This window comes from Scyliorhinus torazame, chromosome 11, assembly GCF_047496885.1.
Source record: "Scyliorhinus torazame isolate Kashiwa2021f chromosome 11, sScyTor2.1, whole genome shotgun sequence".
In the NCBI taxonomy this organism is placed as follows: domain Eukaryota; kingdom Metazoa; phylum Chordata; class Chondrichthyes; order Carcharhiniformes; family Scyliorhinidae; genus Scyliorhinus; species Scyliorhinus torazame.
Genome location: NC_092717.1, coordinates 162,566,907 through 162,585,133, shown reverse-complemented (window position 1 = coordinate 162,585,133; position 18,227 = coordinate 162,566,907). Strand labels below are relative to the sequence as shown.

General features: G+C 40.1%; 1 protein-coding gene across 6 annotated transcripts in view; it reads right to left on the bottom strand.

The window, feature by feature from the left end:
- lrrcc1 (leucine rich repeat and coiled-coil centrosomal protein 1) overlaps positions 1-18,227 on the bottom strand; it is a 218,278-nt gene that overhangs the window by 162,414 nt on the left and 37,637 nt on the right. For 5 of the 6 annotated variants that reach the window (XM_072467939.1, XM_072467941.1, XM_072467943.1 and 2 more), the window contains 3 exons: positions 11,699-11,866; positions 8,660-8,829; positions 3,660-3,878 (listed from right to left, as the gene is read on the bottom strand). In XM_072467939.1, coding sequence (XP_072324040.1) covers positions 3,660-3,878; positions 8,660-8,829; positions 11,699-11,866 — 557 coding nt within the window. Of the gene's footprint in view, positions 1-3,659; positions 3,879-8,659; positions 8,830-11,698; positions 11,867-18,227 lie in introns of those variants that run through there. The other variant, XM_072467944.1, reaches the window with a different exon arrangement.

Genomic DNA, 18,227 nt, shown 5'->3' with positions numbered 1-18,227 from the left:
TATGTTTTGACTAGTACAACTAAATATCTATATTCTAATGCTATTTGAAAACTGTAGTCAAGGGATAACATAATTTAAAATGTAAACCATATTTCTGATTTGAACATGGGACACAGGTTCCCATGGTTACAATGAGTGAGTCAAAAATATATGAATTTCTAGTACTTCATTATCATAGAATCATATTCAAACCTATGTCACAATCTCTGTAAAGATTGAGAACTCAAAGATAATAGTTGAACTTCCAGGTAACAGCTCAAAGAATAGCACGTCAAAATTGCACGTTTTAAGACCTTTACTGTAACAAATGATTAAAACAATACTGACTAAACACACTGTTTTCTTTTGTAGACAACTTAAACTTTAAAGTTTAAAGTAAAGAAATAAACACTTGTCATTGTTTATCACACATCGCACTCTTCACAAAATTAAAGTTCTTATTGAAAATAGTTCACAAGTGCGCCCAGCTGATAGGTTGTTACATTTTTACTGCCTTCACCATGTAACCTCTAATCCCAGGACTCTCTCTCATTGTGGGGGCTATATTGTATATTTCTTCCTTTATCTCAAAGTTAGGTAAATCTTCCAGTCTTCTTCAACTTCTCACAAACTCAGACTTCACTCTGAATGTGAGCTTCCACCCGCATTTTGCATGGTGAACAAAGTCTGTATTTTCTCTGCTCAAGGTGCAGGCCTGGCTGTCTCTCTCTCTTGCTCTCTACCTCTCAATGGGCTGAAGACATACAAGATAAAACTGCTACCCCCGTCTTTCTATGGTAGCCCTGTGATTATCAGGAAGGCTGTAACTTAATCTCAGAATGGCTTTTTCCACCCCCTTTCCTAAGGCAATACATCACCTTTCTATCAAAGTAGAAATGTGAATTAGTTATTCTTTGATCCCAACACCCTTTCATCTTAGGAGCAAATGGTTAGTTTACTGCACAACAGTTTACAACTTGATACCTACAGCACCTTTCTAGGACTTAGGGAGACTCATGGTCATTGTCTCCAAGCAAAAATACCGTTAATCTTCCTCTCAATAAAACATTCTGGGTCCCTTGATCTCTAACAATTAAACCATCCAGACTTACTGTCAGGTAGGCTCATATGACCCTCTTCATTTAAAGCTAGTCCTAAATTATAATAATCTTATCAACCAAAATATACAGCTCTAAAGCACAATACTCTTATACACCTCAATTGTAACACATGATAAATTAACTGATAGCATGATCAAGCCCTCTGCTTTCTTATTAATAGTTGTCTGAACAGTTATTTTTACGATAAATCTTTGTGTGCTGAGGTTCACAGGCTGTCTGCTCCGTCACATTGACATGGACAGTAATTATGGCCACACTCAAGGATGCATGGAACTTATGAAATACCCCTCTCTTTTTGTGGTGGCATTCACATTTTCTTTCAAGAAATATTGCATCTTTAAGGAAATATGTTATTCTTTATAGCACTTTTTCTGCCTTCTCTAGTTTATGTTAATTCATTCTTGGGATGTGAGCATCACTGGCAAGGTCAGCATTTATTGCCCATCAATAATTACCCTCGAAACTAGATGGCTTACGAAGCCATTTCATAAGCCAATTAAGCATCAACCACATTGTTGTAGGTCTGGAGTCATGTGCAAGGACAGCAGATTTTGTCCCCTGAAGGACATTAGTGAACCAGTTGTGTTTTTACAACAAGTGGGTAGTTTCATGATCATGAATAATGAAACAAGCATTTCATTCCAGATTTAATTAATTAACTCAACTTAATTTTCCTTAAATGGGATTTGAACGTCTTCCAGAACATTAGTCCAAACTTTGAATTATACTTTCAAACACAAATACTTGCATTTCTATAGCGCTTTTCCAGCTAAAAAGCACAAAGCAAACACCTACAAACAGTAATGTAATAATGAGCAGATAATCTATTTCTGCGATGTTCATCAAGGGATAAATACTGGACAACTCCCCTGCTCTCCTTTTCAATAGTGTTTTGGGATCCTTTACATCCACTCGAACAGGCAGACGGAATCCCAGTTTAATGCCCATCCATAAGTCAGCAGTACCTTTAACAGTGCAGCGCTCCCCCAACACTGCACTGGAGTGTTAGCTTTGATTTTTGTGCCCAGTCCCGGAAGTGGAACTTGAACTCAGAACCGTGTGACTCAGATTACTACCAATTGGGCCATGGTGGATACTAGTACAATTACCACTATGTTGTCAGTCCCTCAGACTGGTCTTCACACCTGATTGAGAGAGCACTACCGCGTCTATCAAACTGCACGGATGAACATGTTAAAATTGCTGTTCCAGCATGTACCATCTTTGATATCGCATTTTGAAAAATAGCAGAAAGAAAGCTGGTATGTTTTGACTGTAGGGAAAATTGTGTTTTTATTTTGTGCAGCTATTTGTTACAACCAATAGTGCAGTTATATGACAGGTATCAAATTGAGACATAACAGCACTCTGGGTGTTCCTACACCAATGGACTGCAGTGATTCAAGAAAGCAGCTTCCCACCACCTTTTCGGGGGCAATTAGGAATAAATGTTGGTCTTGCCAGCAACACCCACATCGCATGAATGAATATAAAATGTCCAATCATGCAAAGTAGGCTTGTGTGTAGACATGCTTACATGTATGCACAGAATTCAGCTCACCACAAGCCAAACACTGGTAACAGCTTTTTTATGCTAGTACAGTCAATGATAAACTTACCAACAGTAATAAAAGCTGATAGTGAATCTTAAAGCCTTTGCATGATCTGTTTGACTGCGGCAGAGCTTTGAAAAGTTCAGAGTTACTACAGCTAAATGCAAAGCTGGACTAACCCAAACTACAATTAATAAAAATGCAAAGCAATGTTTGCTTCATAGTTACATTATGTAGATTATAACTTTTTAATGTATATGTCTGGGAAGTCAACATTCTTAGAAACTGTGCGCAAAATAGCCTTCACTCTCTGCTACTATAAAAAGAAGCCTTACTGTTACATTCAAACAAAAACTCCTTCTGTTTTAAAGCATATCTCCAATTTCACAAAATACAGGAACTAACACACAGAATAGAAATACTCTATAGTTTCGATTTTCACAATACTTTTGAGAGATTTTTATTTTATTTCTCCAATCTTTGATTAATTAATGCAGCCTTTGAAAGTACAACTCTATGAAGTTTCGATCGCTTCTCGGCCTTTTGGCTAAGATCAAGCGCAGCGCTTCTTGGCCTTTTGGCTAAGATGAGCATGGGATCAGGTCTATGATTATGTGTTATCAATATAAATTTAACCAGGTGGAGAAAGATGGAGGATGAAGATAGGTCAAAGAATTTGGTCCGAAAGGGATACAATGAATGATGTGTGCTGCAAACTTACGATAACAGTTACTGTCTCAAATATTACATTTCTTTAGTAAGATTTGTTATTCATGGTCACTGACAAAAATCTCCCATATATAAATAAATTTATTGTAAATCATATTAAGACAGCACCTTCCACAATATTCATGATACTCTATATGCAATAAAATTTAAAGTATCTGGAGTAATATTTACAAATGATCATATAAAATTTTAAGAATATGATATTTTTTAAAGAACACTCCCTTATAAGGCCATATTTATTGAGCAAACGCGCTGTAATGCTGAGGTAAACAATCACCTGCTGCAATAGCTGAGAAATCTGTCTTTCTAGCTTCTTTATTCGTATTTCGTTCAACATACCAACAGTATTGTGATTCTTGGGTTGTTCCACTTCAGAGGAAGAACTGGCTTCAGTAGCAGACATTGGTATTGCAGCATCAGTTAATGTAGCACGATGGCGGTAATAAGCAAGTGCCTGATCAATCCGAGGAGTGATCACAGGTAGCCCCACTGAAGCCTATTTATTTTAGAAAAGGGAAGTATGCAAACATATAACAAAGCATTAAAAATTTCTATCTATTACAGTGATACTTCAATGTAAAATATTAGCTCTTGCATTAAATCTAAGAAAATAACCGTGTATGTGGTTATGTTATTGCACCAAGTACAGTAACACTCTATGCTTGAATTGTTTACAAATCTGGAAGATTCTTGAAAGACCTTCTGCCAAATGAAAGTTCTGCATTAATACGAATATTCCATATAAGTTTCAAAATTTAAAACGACCATATACAGCAAGAGCATTTTAAAAACCAAAAGAATCATAAATAACAACTTATTTCTTGAATATATGCAATATTTTCTTGGACCTTTCCTATGTCCAAAGGCAGCATATTTGTGAAGCCTGCAAAGCACGGTATGTTACTAGTTAAAAAGCTTTCAAAACGGCCATTAACCTACATCCTACCACTCTGTGGTTGCCTAGAATTATTTTTGTTCAAAACTTTGCCATTGAGAAACATCTCTTAACTGTCCTCCGAAACGGCCCACCAAGCCACTCAGTTCAACAGCAATTAAGAATAAGCAACAGAAATGCTGACCAGCGACACATATCCCATGAAAGAATATAAGTGTCTTGTAGATGGTGGACAGGTTTTGGGGTGTTACTTGCCACAGGATTCCTAGCCTCTGGCCTGCTCTTGCAGTCACAGTGCTTATATGGCAGTCCAGTTTAGTTTCTGGTTAATGGTGAGCCCCAGGGCGTCGATACTGAGGAATTCAGCGATGGTTCAATTCTCTCTTGTCGGAGATGGTCATTGCCTGGTACTTGTGAGGCATGAACGGAACTTGCCACTTGTCAGTCCAAGCCTGGATATTATCCAGGTTGGGCTGCATTTGCACATGGACTGCTTCAGTATCTGAGGAGCTGCAAATGCTGCTGAGCATTTTGCAGTCATCAGCGAAGATCCCAATTTCTGACCTAAGGATGGAATCATGGGCATTGATGAAGTAGCTGAAAATGGTTGGGGCCTGGAACACTACCCTGATGAACTCCTGCAATTGTGTACTGGAATTGAGATGCTTGACCTCAAAGCACCACATCCATCTTCCTTTTTGCCAGGTATGACTCCAACCAGTGTAGGGTTTTCCCTGATTCCCATCGACTCCAGTTTAGCTAGGGCTCTTTGATGCCATACTCGGTCAAATAATGCTGCCTTGATGTCAAGGGCAGTCACTCTCAGCTCAACTCTGGTATTCAGCTCTATTGTCCATGTTTGAACCAAGGCTCTCATGAGGCCAGGAGCTGAGTGTCCCTGGCAGAACTCAAACTGAGCGTCAGGAGTAAGTTATTGCTGAGTAAGTGCCGCTTGATAGCACTTTTGATAACCCTTTCCCATCACTTTACTGATGATCGAGGGTAGACAGATGGGGCTGTAATTGGCTGGGTCAGATCTGTCCTGTTTCTGGTGTGCAGGGCATACCTGGATAATTTTCCATATTGCTCAGTAGAGGCCAGTGTATGCTGTACTGGAACAGCTTGGCTAGAGGCACAGTAAGTTCTGGAGCACAAGTCTTCAGTTCTATTGCCAGAATATTGTCAGGGCCCATATCCTTTGCAGTATCCAATTTCTTCAGCCGTTTCTTGATATCATGTGGAGTAAATCGAATTGGCTGTGATGCTGGGGACCTCCGGAGGAGGTCGAGATGGATCATCCTCTCGGCACTTCTGGCTGAAGATCACAGCAAATGCTTCAGCCCTATCTTTTGCACTGATGTGCTGGGCTCCTCCATCACTGAGGATGGGGATATTGACAGAGCATCCTCCTCCAGCGAGTTGTTTATTTTTCCACCACCATTCACGACTGGATGTGGCTGTGGCAGTACTGCAGAGCTTAGATCTGATCCGTTAGTTGTGGAATTGCTTAGCTCGGTCTATTACTTGCTCCTGTGTTGTAGCTTCACCAGGTTGACACCTTATTTTTCAGTGTGCCTGGTGTTGTTCCTGGCATGACCTCCTGCACTCTTCATGAATGAGAGTTGATGCCCTGGCTTGGTGATAATGGTAGAGTGGGGGATATGCTGCGCCATGAGGTTACAGATTTTGGAAGAGTACAATTCTGCTGCTACGGACAACAGCGTCTCATGGATGCCCAGTCTTGAGTCGTTAGATCTGTTCGAAGTCTATCCCATTTAGCACGGTGGTAGTGCCACACAAAACAATGGTGGGTATTCTCAATGTGAAGACAGAACTTTGTCCATATAGGGACTGTGCGGTGGTCATTCCTACCAATACTGGACAGATACATCTGTGGCAGGCAGCTTGATGAGGATGAGGTCAAATGTTTTTCCCTCAAGTTGGTTCCCTCACCAGCCTAGCAACAATGTCCTTTTGGATATCTCAATCTGCACCTTTGTCACCTTCAATACTGATTCATCAGCTCCAAGTCACAAACTCCCAGGTGGTGTTCCCATCCATCTCCTGCCCTTGTCCATCTAGGTGGTAGAGGTCACAGGTTTGGGAGGTACTGTTTAAGGAGCCTTGGTGAGTTGCTCCTGTGTATCGCACAATACCATGAAACATTAATGTTCAAAGCAGCATAATCCCATTACTGTTGATCATTATTTTACAATGAAAATTATTGAATTCCATTACACTGTTATGTCCTTATTTTGGAGAACCAATATATTCATAAATGACTTGGATTTTTAAAAAATTCTTTCATGGGATGTAGATATTGCAGGCAAGGGCAGCATTTGTTGCCCAACCCTAATTGCCCTTCTGATAGGGGTGGTGAGATTCCTCGAGCCACTGCAGTCCAGTGGTGTAGATACACAATAGGTGAGAGTGGCCAAAGACAAAAAGGTCAGAATTTCTTTGTGACAAGGAATCATGCAATTAGAGCTTTTTATGATTTACAGTTAAATGTAATTATTTCTAGCAAGTTTCAAATAGGTGGAATTATTGGACTTCAAGCGGATAAAAACATTACTTTCCCCTTTGTTTTCTATTACCATCAAGGCTGTGGACCAATGCATTTGGCTCAAATTACCCAAGTCCCCTCAGCATTCAATACAGTCCTTACAAATAACAAAACATATTTTTTCTGGATTATGTACATGCAATAGGCAAATAACTAAATCAGTGCTTTGCAAACTATTTTCCAATGTAACTCTATTTTAACCCCAGCCTCGCTATTGGCGAAGACTCCCACTTCTTTCATTTTTCACTTCTTCTCCTTGGCCTCTCGGTGGATGTCAAAAAGCGACAACAATAATGCAGATTAAAGTCTCCTACATGGTGGCAGCCCTAATAACTGTACCGGCTCCTCCAATCACATGTTCCCTCCCTCCCATTCTTGTTGTTCCTGCAATCACAGATTCTGTTACTGGATGAGCTGCAACATTGGAAGGGAGGGAACCAGTGATTGGAGGAGCAGCTCTGTCTTTCCTGCACCTGCTGCTCCTTCAACCGTAACTTTGCAGTTAGTTCCTGCTCTCAGCGACAGTTTTGCGGAGATTGGGAACTGCTGTTTCCCTCTGGCAGCTTTGTGGTCTGCCAGCTTTTGAAATAACAAAAAAAAAAAAATTTTTTAAATCAAGCTGTCAAGTTTCACTGATGATTGCTCAGTGTTAACTGGTGTTTGCAGCCTTTGGGCAACATGGTGGGTTCTGGCCAGCTGTTTCACAAAAATTGGCACAGTCAGATACAAATCCACAAAGCTATCCGAAGGTCAGAAGCAGTTACCGCCCGGTGAAACTGTCAGTGAAACTGACAGCTTGATTTTATTTTAAACTGGTCTGAAGGTCAGAAACAAAGCATCAAATGGCGGATTTCTGAAATCCCAATGTCGGAAATCTGCCATTTGACAGAAGTTTCTTAGCCCTGATACACTGAGAGTGCTGCTGGGAAGGGAGTTCCAAGATTTTGTCCCAGCTAGTGAAGGAACTTAGAATTTATGGTTCTAAGTCAGGGCAGTCTGTGGCTTGGAGGAAAACCTGCAGGTGGTGGTGTTCTCATGCGTCTGTTGCCCATGTCCTTCTAGCTGGTAGAGGCCACAGGTTTGGAAAGTACTGTCGAAAGAGCCTTGATGAGTTACTGTGTGTTGGTGGTGAAGGGAGTGAATGCTTAAGTTGGTGAATGGGGTGCAGAACAAGCAGGCTGCTTTGCCCTGGATGGTGTCAAGCTTCTTGAATGTTGGAACCACACTCATCCAGGCAAGTGGAAAGTATTCCATCATATTCCTGAACGGTGCCTTGTGGATGGTGGAAGCAAATGATGGGCATCAATTCCCCATATTTCCAGTTGTGCTTCATTGTTTAAGCAAACATAATTTCTATTAATTGGGGATGCCTTGAACTGCAATGTCTAAGGAGAATGTAAGTGCAGAAAAAGAAAGTTTGAAGAGACAGACAATTCATATAATTTTCCAGGCCTCTCAGGTATAATTCTTCTATGGCTGGGTGTTCACCCGCAAAGAAAAGGTCAACAAGGGAGAATTGTTAAACCTTTTGTCTTCACTGGATATTTAGATCTATGGTATGGAGCCATGCTTATGAAGTTCAAACTTTTTATTTGTTAAAGTGTACTTACCTCAAGATGTGAATAAAGAGATATGGGTGTTTTAAGTTAGGATTATTTCACCAACAAGGCAACAGTACTAAGGGCAGTTCCTTCCCAAACACCAAATAAAGCAAGTAAACAGTAATTAAGAAGTGGAAACACAAATAGAACTGGATTGCTAAAACTTCAAGAACCAGACACTTATGATCGAGAATGAAAAAAATAAAAATACAAACCTTTTCCACATTTAAGCTAGAGTCTGACGATACCAAATACTCCAAGTAGTCTTCTAAACCAGGTAGATCTAAGGGCCATCCTTCACTTGAATGGATAGATTCACCAGACCGCCTTCGTCCATCTAGTACAGTCAGCTGAGTTAGAGATTGAAGCAGTATTTCTCTGTAACCTGAAAAAGTTTACAACTTTCAATTGAAATAGCTTATTGCAAAATTGTTCACGTAAAATAATAAGAAAAAAAGCTGAAACATAATAGGCGCTCAATGAATACTCTGCATGGTATTTTTCAGTTTCAATCTTATTTTCTTTGCTATATATCAGAATGCTAATTTCAAAATATTAGGAGGTTAGTAGGTGTGTTCCTTTTGGCATAACGAAGTTACAGCCCTATAATGGGTTGATGCATGAAGTTGTATTCATAATGGCATAACGGTAATGTCACTAGACTAATAACCCAGAACCCAGGATAATGCTCTGTGGACACGGATTAAAATCTTGCCACGGAAACTAGTGGAATTTAAATTCAGTAAATAAATCTGGAATTTAAAGAGTAGTCTCACTAAGAGTGACCATGAAATCATTGTCAACTGATGTAAAATTGCATCTGCACTCTCAGGAAGGAAATCTGCTGTCCTTACCTGGTCTAGCCTGGCCTAGCCTGCATGTGACTCCAGAGCCACAGACTCTTAAATGCCCTCTGAAATTGTATTGCAAGTCACACTCACTTGTGCCTACGAAGTCTACAAAAAGGAATGAAACTGGACACACCAACAAGCATACATCTAGGCACCAGAAATGTCAGCGGCAAACCCAGTCCTGTCGATCCTGCAAAGTCCTCCTTATTAACAACTGGAGATATGCCAAAATTGGGAGAGCTGTCCCTTAGACTTGTCAAGCAGTGGCCTGACATAGGCATACTCATGGAATCATGCCTTACAGACAATGTCACAGATACCACCATCACTATCCCTGGGTATGTACTGTTCCACTGACCTATCAGAGGTGGTGGCATGGTGGTATACAGTCATCAGGCAGTTGCCCTGAGTTCTTAACATCGACGGTGGACCCCATGAAGTCTCATGCCATCAGGTCAAACATGGGCATGGAAACCTCTTGCTAGTTACCATCTACCGCCTTCCCTCAGCTGGTGAATCAGTACACCTCCATCTTGAACACCACTTGGGAGAGGTACTGAGGGTTACCAGGGTAAAGATGTACTCTGGCTGCGGGAGTATTTTGGTAGCAACATTACTGACAGAGTTGGCTGAGTCCTAAAGGACACAGCTTCTAAACTGGGTCTGCGGCATGTGGTGAGGGAATCAACAATCTATCTATTGCGGATACATCTACCCATGACAGTATTGGTAGGAGTGACTACATGCAGTCCTCATGGAGGCAAAGTTTGGCCGTCACATTGAAGATACCTTGTATCTTGCTGCATGGTACTACTATTGCACATAATCATACATAAATGGGATAGATTTCGAACAGATCTACAACTCAAAACTGGGCATCCTGAGGTACTGTGGGTCATCATCAGCAGAAGAAGAGTTGTAGGTAGTCATAATCTGTAACTTCATGGCCTGGCATATCCCCCACTCTATCATTACCACTGAAGTGGGGGATCAACCCTGGTTCAATAAAGTGTGCAGGAGGGCATGCCATGAGCAGCACCAGGCATACCTAAATGTGAGGTATCAACCTGATTAGGCTACAACACAGGACTACTTGCATGCGAACAGCATAAGCAGTTGTTAATAGCAATAAAAATCATGGCCTAGCCAATAGTGTCCACAATCCGTGAAATAATTTTTATTATAGTAGAAAATCACAAAGCTATTACTGAAATAATCAAACAATATGGGTCACCCATGTATTTTTTGCTTTTTATGCTTGTGGTCAAAACATTCCAAAATCTAACCTACAACCAAAAACACCCTATAACTGTATGTTCTTTATGTGCTGCAATGTTTTAACAATTTTTATGCCAGTCTTACCTCTCTCCCTTTAATCCAAAAGCCAAATATTTACTAACTCCATGCATCTATGTGTATACGTTTGCATAGATTTTAAATTCATCTGCATAGTTTGAAAGCAATCTTACTAATTGAACCAATACGGATGAATTTAATAAAATAGACGATAAATATATGTTTAGTTTCTACCCTTGATACATAGTTTGAAATTATAATCTGTATATAATTTTACATATAAATCACACACGACACTATATATAAAATCATAAGTCATATTCTGAAAGACGGTATATTGCAAGTTACCAGAAACAATCATTAAAAATGGATTTTCAATGTACACCTAAAACTCCAGGAACATCATTAAAATTTCAACTGCATGTTAGAAAATGAGTTAAGACTCTGAACTGAATATTGAATTAGCATTATCGAAATCTAGCTGCAGGCACCTAGTCTTAATATCTGACAAAGAGACTGAAAAATAGTTTAGAAAGAATCACATACTGCTATCATTTTATTAGTTCTAGTGTTAAAATCTTACCGTTAAAATAGCTGAAAGGTAGTTGACAGGCAGTAGCTGTAGAATATTAACAAATCTGCAAAGCTTGAACTACTTTCATATAAAATAGCCTTTAATAATTTGAATCATCACATGGATACATCTACATGTTTATTTTATTTTCTGTACAGTTGACAAGGTAAAGCAGTTTATTTTGTGTCCTGTTGAGCCTCTTAAGGTTTGGTATGTTGAGTTAATATTGTCTCATGGAAACCATGAGTGAAGGTCAGGGAGAAGGTGTAGTAATGGCCGTTTAGCTAAACTTAAAGGCAAACAATTGTAATGCGATGTTGGGAGATTAAGGGGACATTTGGAAAGTTGAGCTCACCTGACTGCAATGTGTGTGTGCAACTTCTGTGTCAAAGCATCCTTTGTGATTTTGGTGGTGGTTTGATTATGTGCCATCTTACTTTTAATAAATGGCAAGTATTTGACTCAATATCCAAGAATTTATCTAGGTATGTAGATACTACAGTATTACGAAAGTTACATTGTTATCATCATACCTGGTGTTTGACATACTGGGTTGTCTCTTCCATCTTTCACCAGAATAAGATCTGTTAAGAAGCTCAAGCCCACCATGCACTGTACCAGATGACTGAAGTTACTAATGCAATTACTGTGAAGATCTACAAGACTTAATTTGTGAGCAATGCCATGAAGATGTAAAAAGCCTGCAACACAATAGGTAACAAAAAACAATTAGCATATGGAATTATAAAATGTTACCACACGTCCTAAACAGGCCATCTGGCCCATCATGTTTGCGCAAGCACCTTTTTCCATAAACCACTTCGTTTAATCCCAGCCTATTACTCAGTTCTAATAAACTTTAATGTCTCTCTTGTTCAAGTGACTATCCAATTCCCTTTTAAAAACATTAATGAACACTGATTCTCTAAAGTTTGTAGTAATACCATTTCAGAAACATTCCTTTCAGAGTATACATTTGGTTTGCAACATTTAATTACATACTTGAATAGATTCCACTGTTGGTAAGATATCAGCTAAAATATTGTGACAACCATAATTCAGCACGAACTGTCACCGAAATGGGAGCCTCATACAAAAGTTGTAAAGAAAAGTGACAGGGAAAATTGTAGTTGCTATCTTATTATAGTGGGAGCCAAGTGCTGCTGGAATTATGGCCTGAGGCTCTTTGATAGAATAGAATTAAGTTGCTTCTTGTCTGCACTTTGTTACACATGATCTGAACACAATACTAACAGTGCAAAATTGTACTGTACTCCGACTGCCAAATAGCTTAACAATCATACAGCTCTTCATAGCCATTAAAGCAGCAAATATTGGAAATACGTCACAGCAAATGATACATGAGGCTTTGGCCATCTATATATGCACTTGATATTAGAGAAAAAGAAAATGAGAACATTATTTTAGAAACACTAAACTGGGGCAAAACATGCACCTTCATGAAAACAAATATTTGCATGCATCATCAATTGGCATGTATTAATCATTTCAATTTGTCCTGATGGCTCCATCAAGAACTAACAGGAGTTATCTGGAATATTAGTTATAGTGTCTGTGACCTGTTGCCCACTTTGTTGCTATTTCCAGATGTGGCCGGTGTCGAGAGAGGAACTATAAATTTATCACCTTGGTACTGAAATGGCCCTTATTTTGTAGTAACAGAGTGCTTGCAGTGACCTTGGATAAGCCATTACCTAGGCAGTCTTGCCTTGTGTCCTGGCAAAACCCAAGAGGTCTGTACAAAGAGAGATTCCACATGTTCCTATCTGAAGGGACAGTAGCATTATGTCAGAACTCCTGCTATAACCATCTTTGGATAACTCATGAAATAACATCAAGCGGACACCTAGGACCAAGCTCAAGGTTTAGAAGGCCTGTGTTCTCAGTACCTTGCTGTATGGCTATGAAACATCAACGACAAGAAAAAAATCTCAACAATTTCCATCTTTGTAGTCTGCGGTATTTTATTGGGTATATAACCTAGCAGACAAAATAATGAATGTGGTAGTCCTCTCAAAGGCAGAGCTCCTAGGTTTGTTCACACTCATCAAACACTGACAGTTTTGGTGGATCGGGCATACCAGCATGGTGGAAGATGGTTGCACACCCAAGGACCTAATGGTGAAGTAGCCTGAGCCAGACGACCAATGGAATGCCCAAAGTTCAACTTCAGAAATGTTTTCAAGGGGGATATGAAGGCCCCAAGCATCAATTATTGCAGTTGGATGTCATTAGCTGACAGAGGAAAATGTTGATACCCCGTGTGGACTGCAATTAACCACAATGACCAGTGGCTAGGCAACAGACAATAGTGCCGAAAACACTAATCTACAACGACACTTGGTAGCTTCATGTGCAGCACTTGTGGCAGAACCTGCATCTCAAGGACTGTCCTCTTCAGCTGTCAGCAAAGGTACGCCATACTGACGACACCCATTTGAAATGGGTTTGTTTGCTGCTTATCCATCATCTTTTGTAGATGGATGGATACTGGTGATGCTCTCATTACGGAGTACTGCAGTAATTAACATATGTGCATATTTGTGTGGATGTTGTAAATTTGTGGTTATAATTATTATTGAGCAATTGAATTAATCTACTTTTGACTGAATCCCAGGAGATAGCAAAAGATAGGAGGAAAGATATTCCAGGTTAACAAGACATGGGTTTTAAGAACAGAGATGGCAGAAGTAGGGAGCGTGGTGGGACAAGGAGGGAAAGGGTGGGAGAATGCCCTACGGGTCATTAGTGTTGGAGGGATGGATTTAAGAACGATAGATACATGGATTAGGGAAGCAAAATTAAGATAAGGTTTCTGGAAAAACTGGGAGGGAGAGGTTCAGTGTGGTTGACAAAGTGTTTTCAGAGTCATCAATGGCAAAATGAAAATGTAAAATGTTCTTAAATGCCTTTAGTAACTTTTAAAATGATATGCTTCACTTAAAAGGACAGTAAAAAGACAGAGAAGCATGGTTTCAGAGGCAAGTATGCAACAGCACCACCCACCTTGAAGAATTGAACTAATGGCCCAGAACTTCCAGAGAGTGGATCACCAGATTATCCTTTTTACTCATCTTAGTTGGGGGCTGCACATTTCTTGCCCGATCTTGTGCAGCACAGTAGTTCCAGATTCCTTCCAGTGTAGCAGTATTGGGGGAAGTGAAGCCACACTCCTATTTTACTGCACTAACTGACATCCAGCCACTTTGACAGGTGTATGGTGCTGAGTTAGGATGTTTAGCAAGGAGTGGTGGTCAGGGAGAGTCAGTGGATGGGGGAATTTCACTACCATAGTTACCCAAGAGTTAGAAGTGGTTTTAATCCTTCTAATTTTTCCTGGGTAACTATTCTGCTCAGAACTGGAGCAATCTGGAGCCCATGATTTAAATTGGAGTATTGGATAGTACTAGTAATTGCCCATCGTAAGTGTATATCTCCCAGGTAATTCCCGTGCAGGCACGGGCACTTCCGGGGTGGCCCCAGTACACTTTCTAGGGTACCTCCCAGGGAACAGAAGAACTGTGCCAATGGCATGCAAAGTGAAATACTAACATTCAAGAGACAGATTATTATAACAAAAAAATATTCGCTAACAGTGGTGACGGAAATAGAATTTTAAAATTGGTAAGTGTCACTCTTATATGCATAAACCTGCTGAGACCATTATATTCGAGATCATATCACAAGATAGGTATAAACCAGGAAAGCCATTGTCTATCTTAATTTATCTATTGGAAATATCTTGACAACTCTCCTTTTTCCCCATTCATTCATTTTCATGGATGTCTTTTTCATCTTTTGACACTCTTTAGGGACCTTTCGTCTTTAGTGATTGTGTAAAAACAAACAAAATCGATCGGCCATGTCTCTTACTTTTCCAATCCATTGTCTACAAATAGAACTTGGTTGGTCACATTTACTGATTTTCTTTTAAAAACTGTTTGTCAAACAGAAATGATGAGATTTTAACTCAATGAATTACTTTTGCAGAATCATGGGGCAGAATTTTACCTGTGACTAGGAGGCAAGAATAAGAGAGTGTGTGTGTGTGTGTGTGTGTGCGTGCGCGCGTGTGCGCGCGGGGCGGTAAAATCACAGGGAACTGTGGCAGATTGGTTACCCCACCATGTAGCACTGGCAAAGAATTTAATCGATGGCATGACCATAATTGAACAGGGTGCCCACCACAATTTATGTAACGGCTCTGTTACACATTTCCATCTGATATTGGGCCATCTACCCAACTGGTAAAATTCAACCCATAACCACGACATTACACGTACCCCTTTCACTATATGAAATAACACAATAAATGTCATCAGTTAAATCTTACATTATCATCTGCAAGTTGGGCCAAGCAGTGATAGCAAATGTATTTGGTGATCTTATTCGGCAAGCCTAAAGAGAATTTTATTTAATTCATTTATTGTATGAAATTTGAATTAATTGGAAATATGCTAATTTATGTAAATATAAAATCCCAATGAGCTGACAGTTTATAACATTCATATTCATTAATGCACAAAGCACTGAATGGCTATATTATTCCCAAGTCTATTCATTGAGCAGCTGAGCTACTCAAAAAAAGTTCCATCTCAAAGTTCTCTCATCTCAGTCAAGGTGCCCGTAGGATCACTACATGATCTAAATTCCTGAGTTACTGGAGAAGTATTAGCTAGGATTCCTACTTCTGATCATCTTATTTCCAACTGGAGCAGCTGGTCAATACAAGAAATAACATAATCAGGTTCTGCTTTGACAATTGCCATGTCAGTAGGCTACTGTCACTAAAAGCTTGTGGACAGTCACTATCAAAACACACATCTATGGATGATGGCACAATATGCCAACAAGGATTCAATCCCTTCAGGAGAGGAATGGGAAGTTGAATTTGAAACAACATATATTAAATCCACTGGGTAGCTAATGAAAATCATTAGTAGCAGATTTTTTTTGAAACTTGACATAAATATTCATCTTAAGAATGCAGATTCGCTGAACTGATTTGGTCCTGGTAAACACATTTCCAAATCAAAGAGACAACACAAGTCCAAGAGTAAAAACAGAACATACTGCAAATGCTCAGCAGATCTGGCAGCATTTGTGAAAAGAGAAACAAATTTAACATTCAGGGTGATCACCTTCAGAACTGGAAAATGTTAGAGGTAGCTTTAAGCAAATGCAGAGACAGTGAAAGGTGAGAAGAGAGCCTGTGACAGGGTGAAGGGAAGCATAGATTAAAATGACAAAAAGAATGATAGTGGGTCAAGTCTCTCTCTCTCTCTCCATGCAGTGTCCTTATCTGTCAACGGTTTCTAATTATGAATTATGCAATTATATCACTATGTGGGATGGTGAAGAGGCAGGCCTCAAAAACTACCTCAGCCAGCATGGGAAATGAATCTGCACTGTTGGCATATTTCTGCACCGCAATCTAGCCATCTAATCAATTGAGCTAACCGACCCCTATGGGACAAGTAAAGAAACCAAGTTGTGTCCAGGGAAGGTGTAAGAATGAAACAATATTGTCAACAGTTGTCATCCAAAACAAAAAAAAGACAAAAATAAAATGGAGCCAGAGGCTATCATCTGCAATTGTTCAACAATTATAGTGACTGGATGCTTGGAGTCATGATTATTGACTGAACAGAGATACTCCACAAAGAGGTCACCCAGTTTGCTTTTGGTCTCACCTCTGCAAACGAGACCACTTTGAGAGCAGCAAACACAAATATGTGCATTGAAAAAAGTAAACTACTGTTTCACCTGGAAGAAATATCTGGGGCCTTGGATGGACAAAGGAAGAGGTAAAAAGGCTGGTGTTGGATCACCTGTACTCACATGGAAAAGGTACCAAGGAAAGGAGAGGCAGTGTTGCGGTGATTGAGGAATGGACCTGGATGTTGCAGAGTATACAGTCCTTTCAGAATGCTGAAGAGGGGGTGGAGGAGAGAGAGAGAGAGAGAGAGAGAGAGAGAGAGAGAGAGAGAGAGAGAGAGATGTTTGGTGGCATCATCATGCTGGAGAAGGCAAAAATGCCACAGCATAATCTGTTGAAAGTAAAGTTTGGTGACAAACACATTGTGATGATGAAGGTTGGGGGTCTAGATGGTCAGGCAGGGGAAGGCGATGAGATGAAAAGTACAAGATATGGAATGGACACAATTCAGGATGCTGTCAACCAGGGTGGGGAGTGGGAAGTGAATCCATGGTTGATGAAAAAAAGATGACATATCAGAAGCACGAGTATGGAAGGGTGCACCACCAGATTCTATAGAGATGGTAAAACAGAGAATGGAATGGAGCTGTTGCAGAAACGAGATGTGAGGAAGTATACTAAAGGTAGCAGTGTGAGTCAGTAGAATATTGGTTAAGATTGATCAATAGTCTATCCCAGAAAGAGAATGAAATTGAGGAAGGGAAGGAAAGACTTGGAGATGGGTCATGTGAAGTTATAGGAAGGGTGAAAACTGAAAACAAAGTTTTAAAATTTTCAAGCGGAGGGCAAGAGCAGAAAGTGACACAGATGCGTCATCAAAGTAGCAGAAAAAGGAGGCGAGGGCGTGTGCCGGAGTAGCACAGAACAAAGGGTGCTCCATCTATTCCCTCGAAAGGCAGGCATAGCTAAGGCCAACATGCATTCCCATAGCAACAGATTTTATTTGGAGGAAGTGAGTGGAGTCAGTCAATATGTGAATAAGTTTAACCAAATACAAGCGGGTGAATAATAAATGGCTGAATCTTCCCTCATGGAAGAAGTAGAGAGCCCTCGGGCTGGTGGGGTTGGAGGCAAAGAAAGATTGCTTGTCCTGAGTGAAAAGAAGATGCCTGGGGCTCGTAAACTGGTGGAAGGGCACTGGAATAATCTGGAATGAAGGTGGGAAGATCCCAGACAAAGCAAGAAAAGAAAAAGTCGAGATAGGAAGAAATCAGCTCAGTGGACATAAACAGGCTGAAACAATGGGTCTGCCTGGTTGTGAATCTAAGCAGGCCATTTAGAGTTGTAGACAATAAAGGTGGGAAGCTCCCCTGCCACCAACC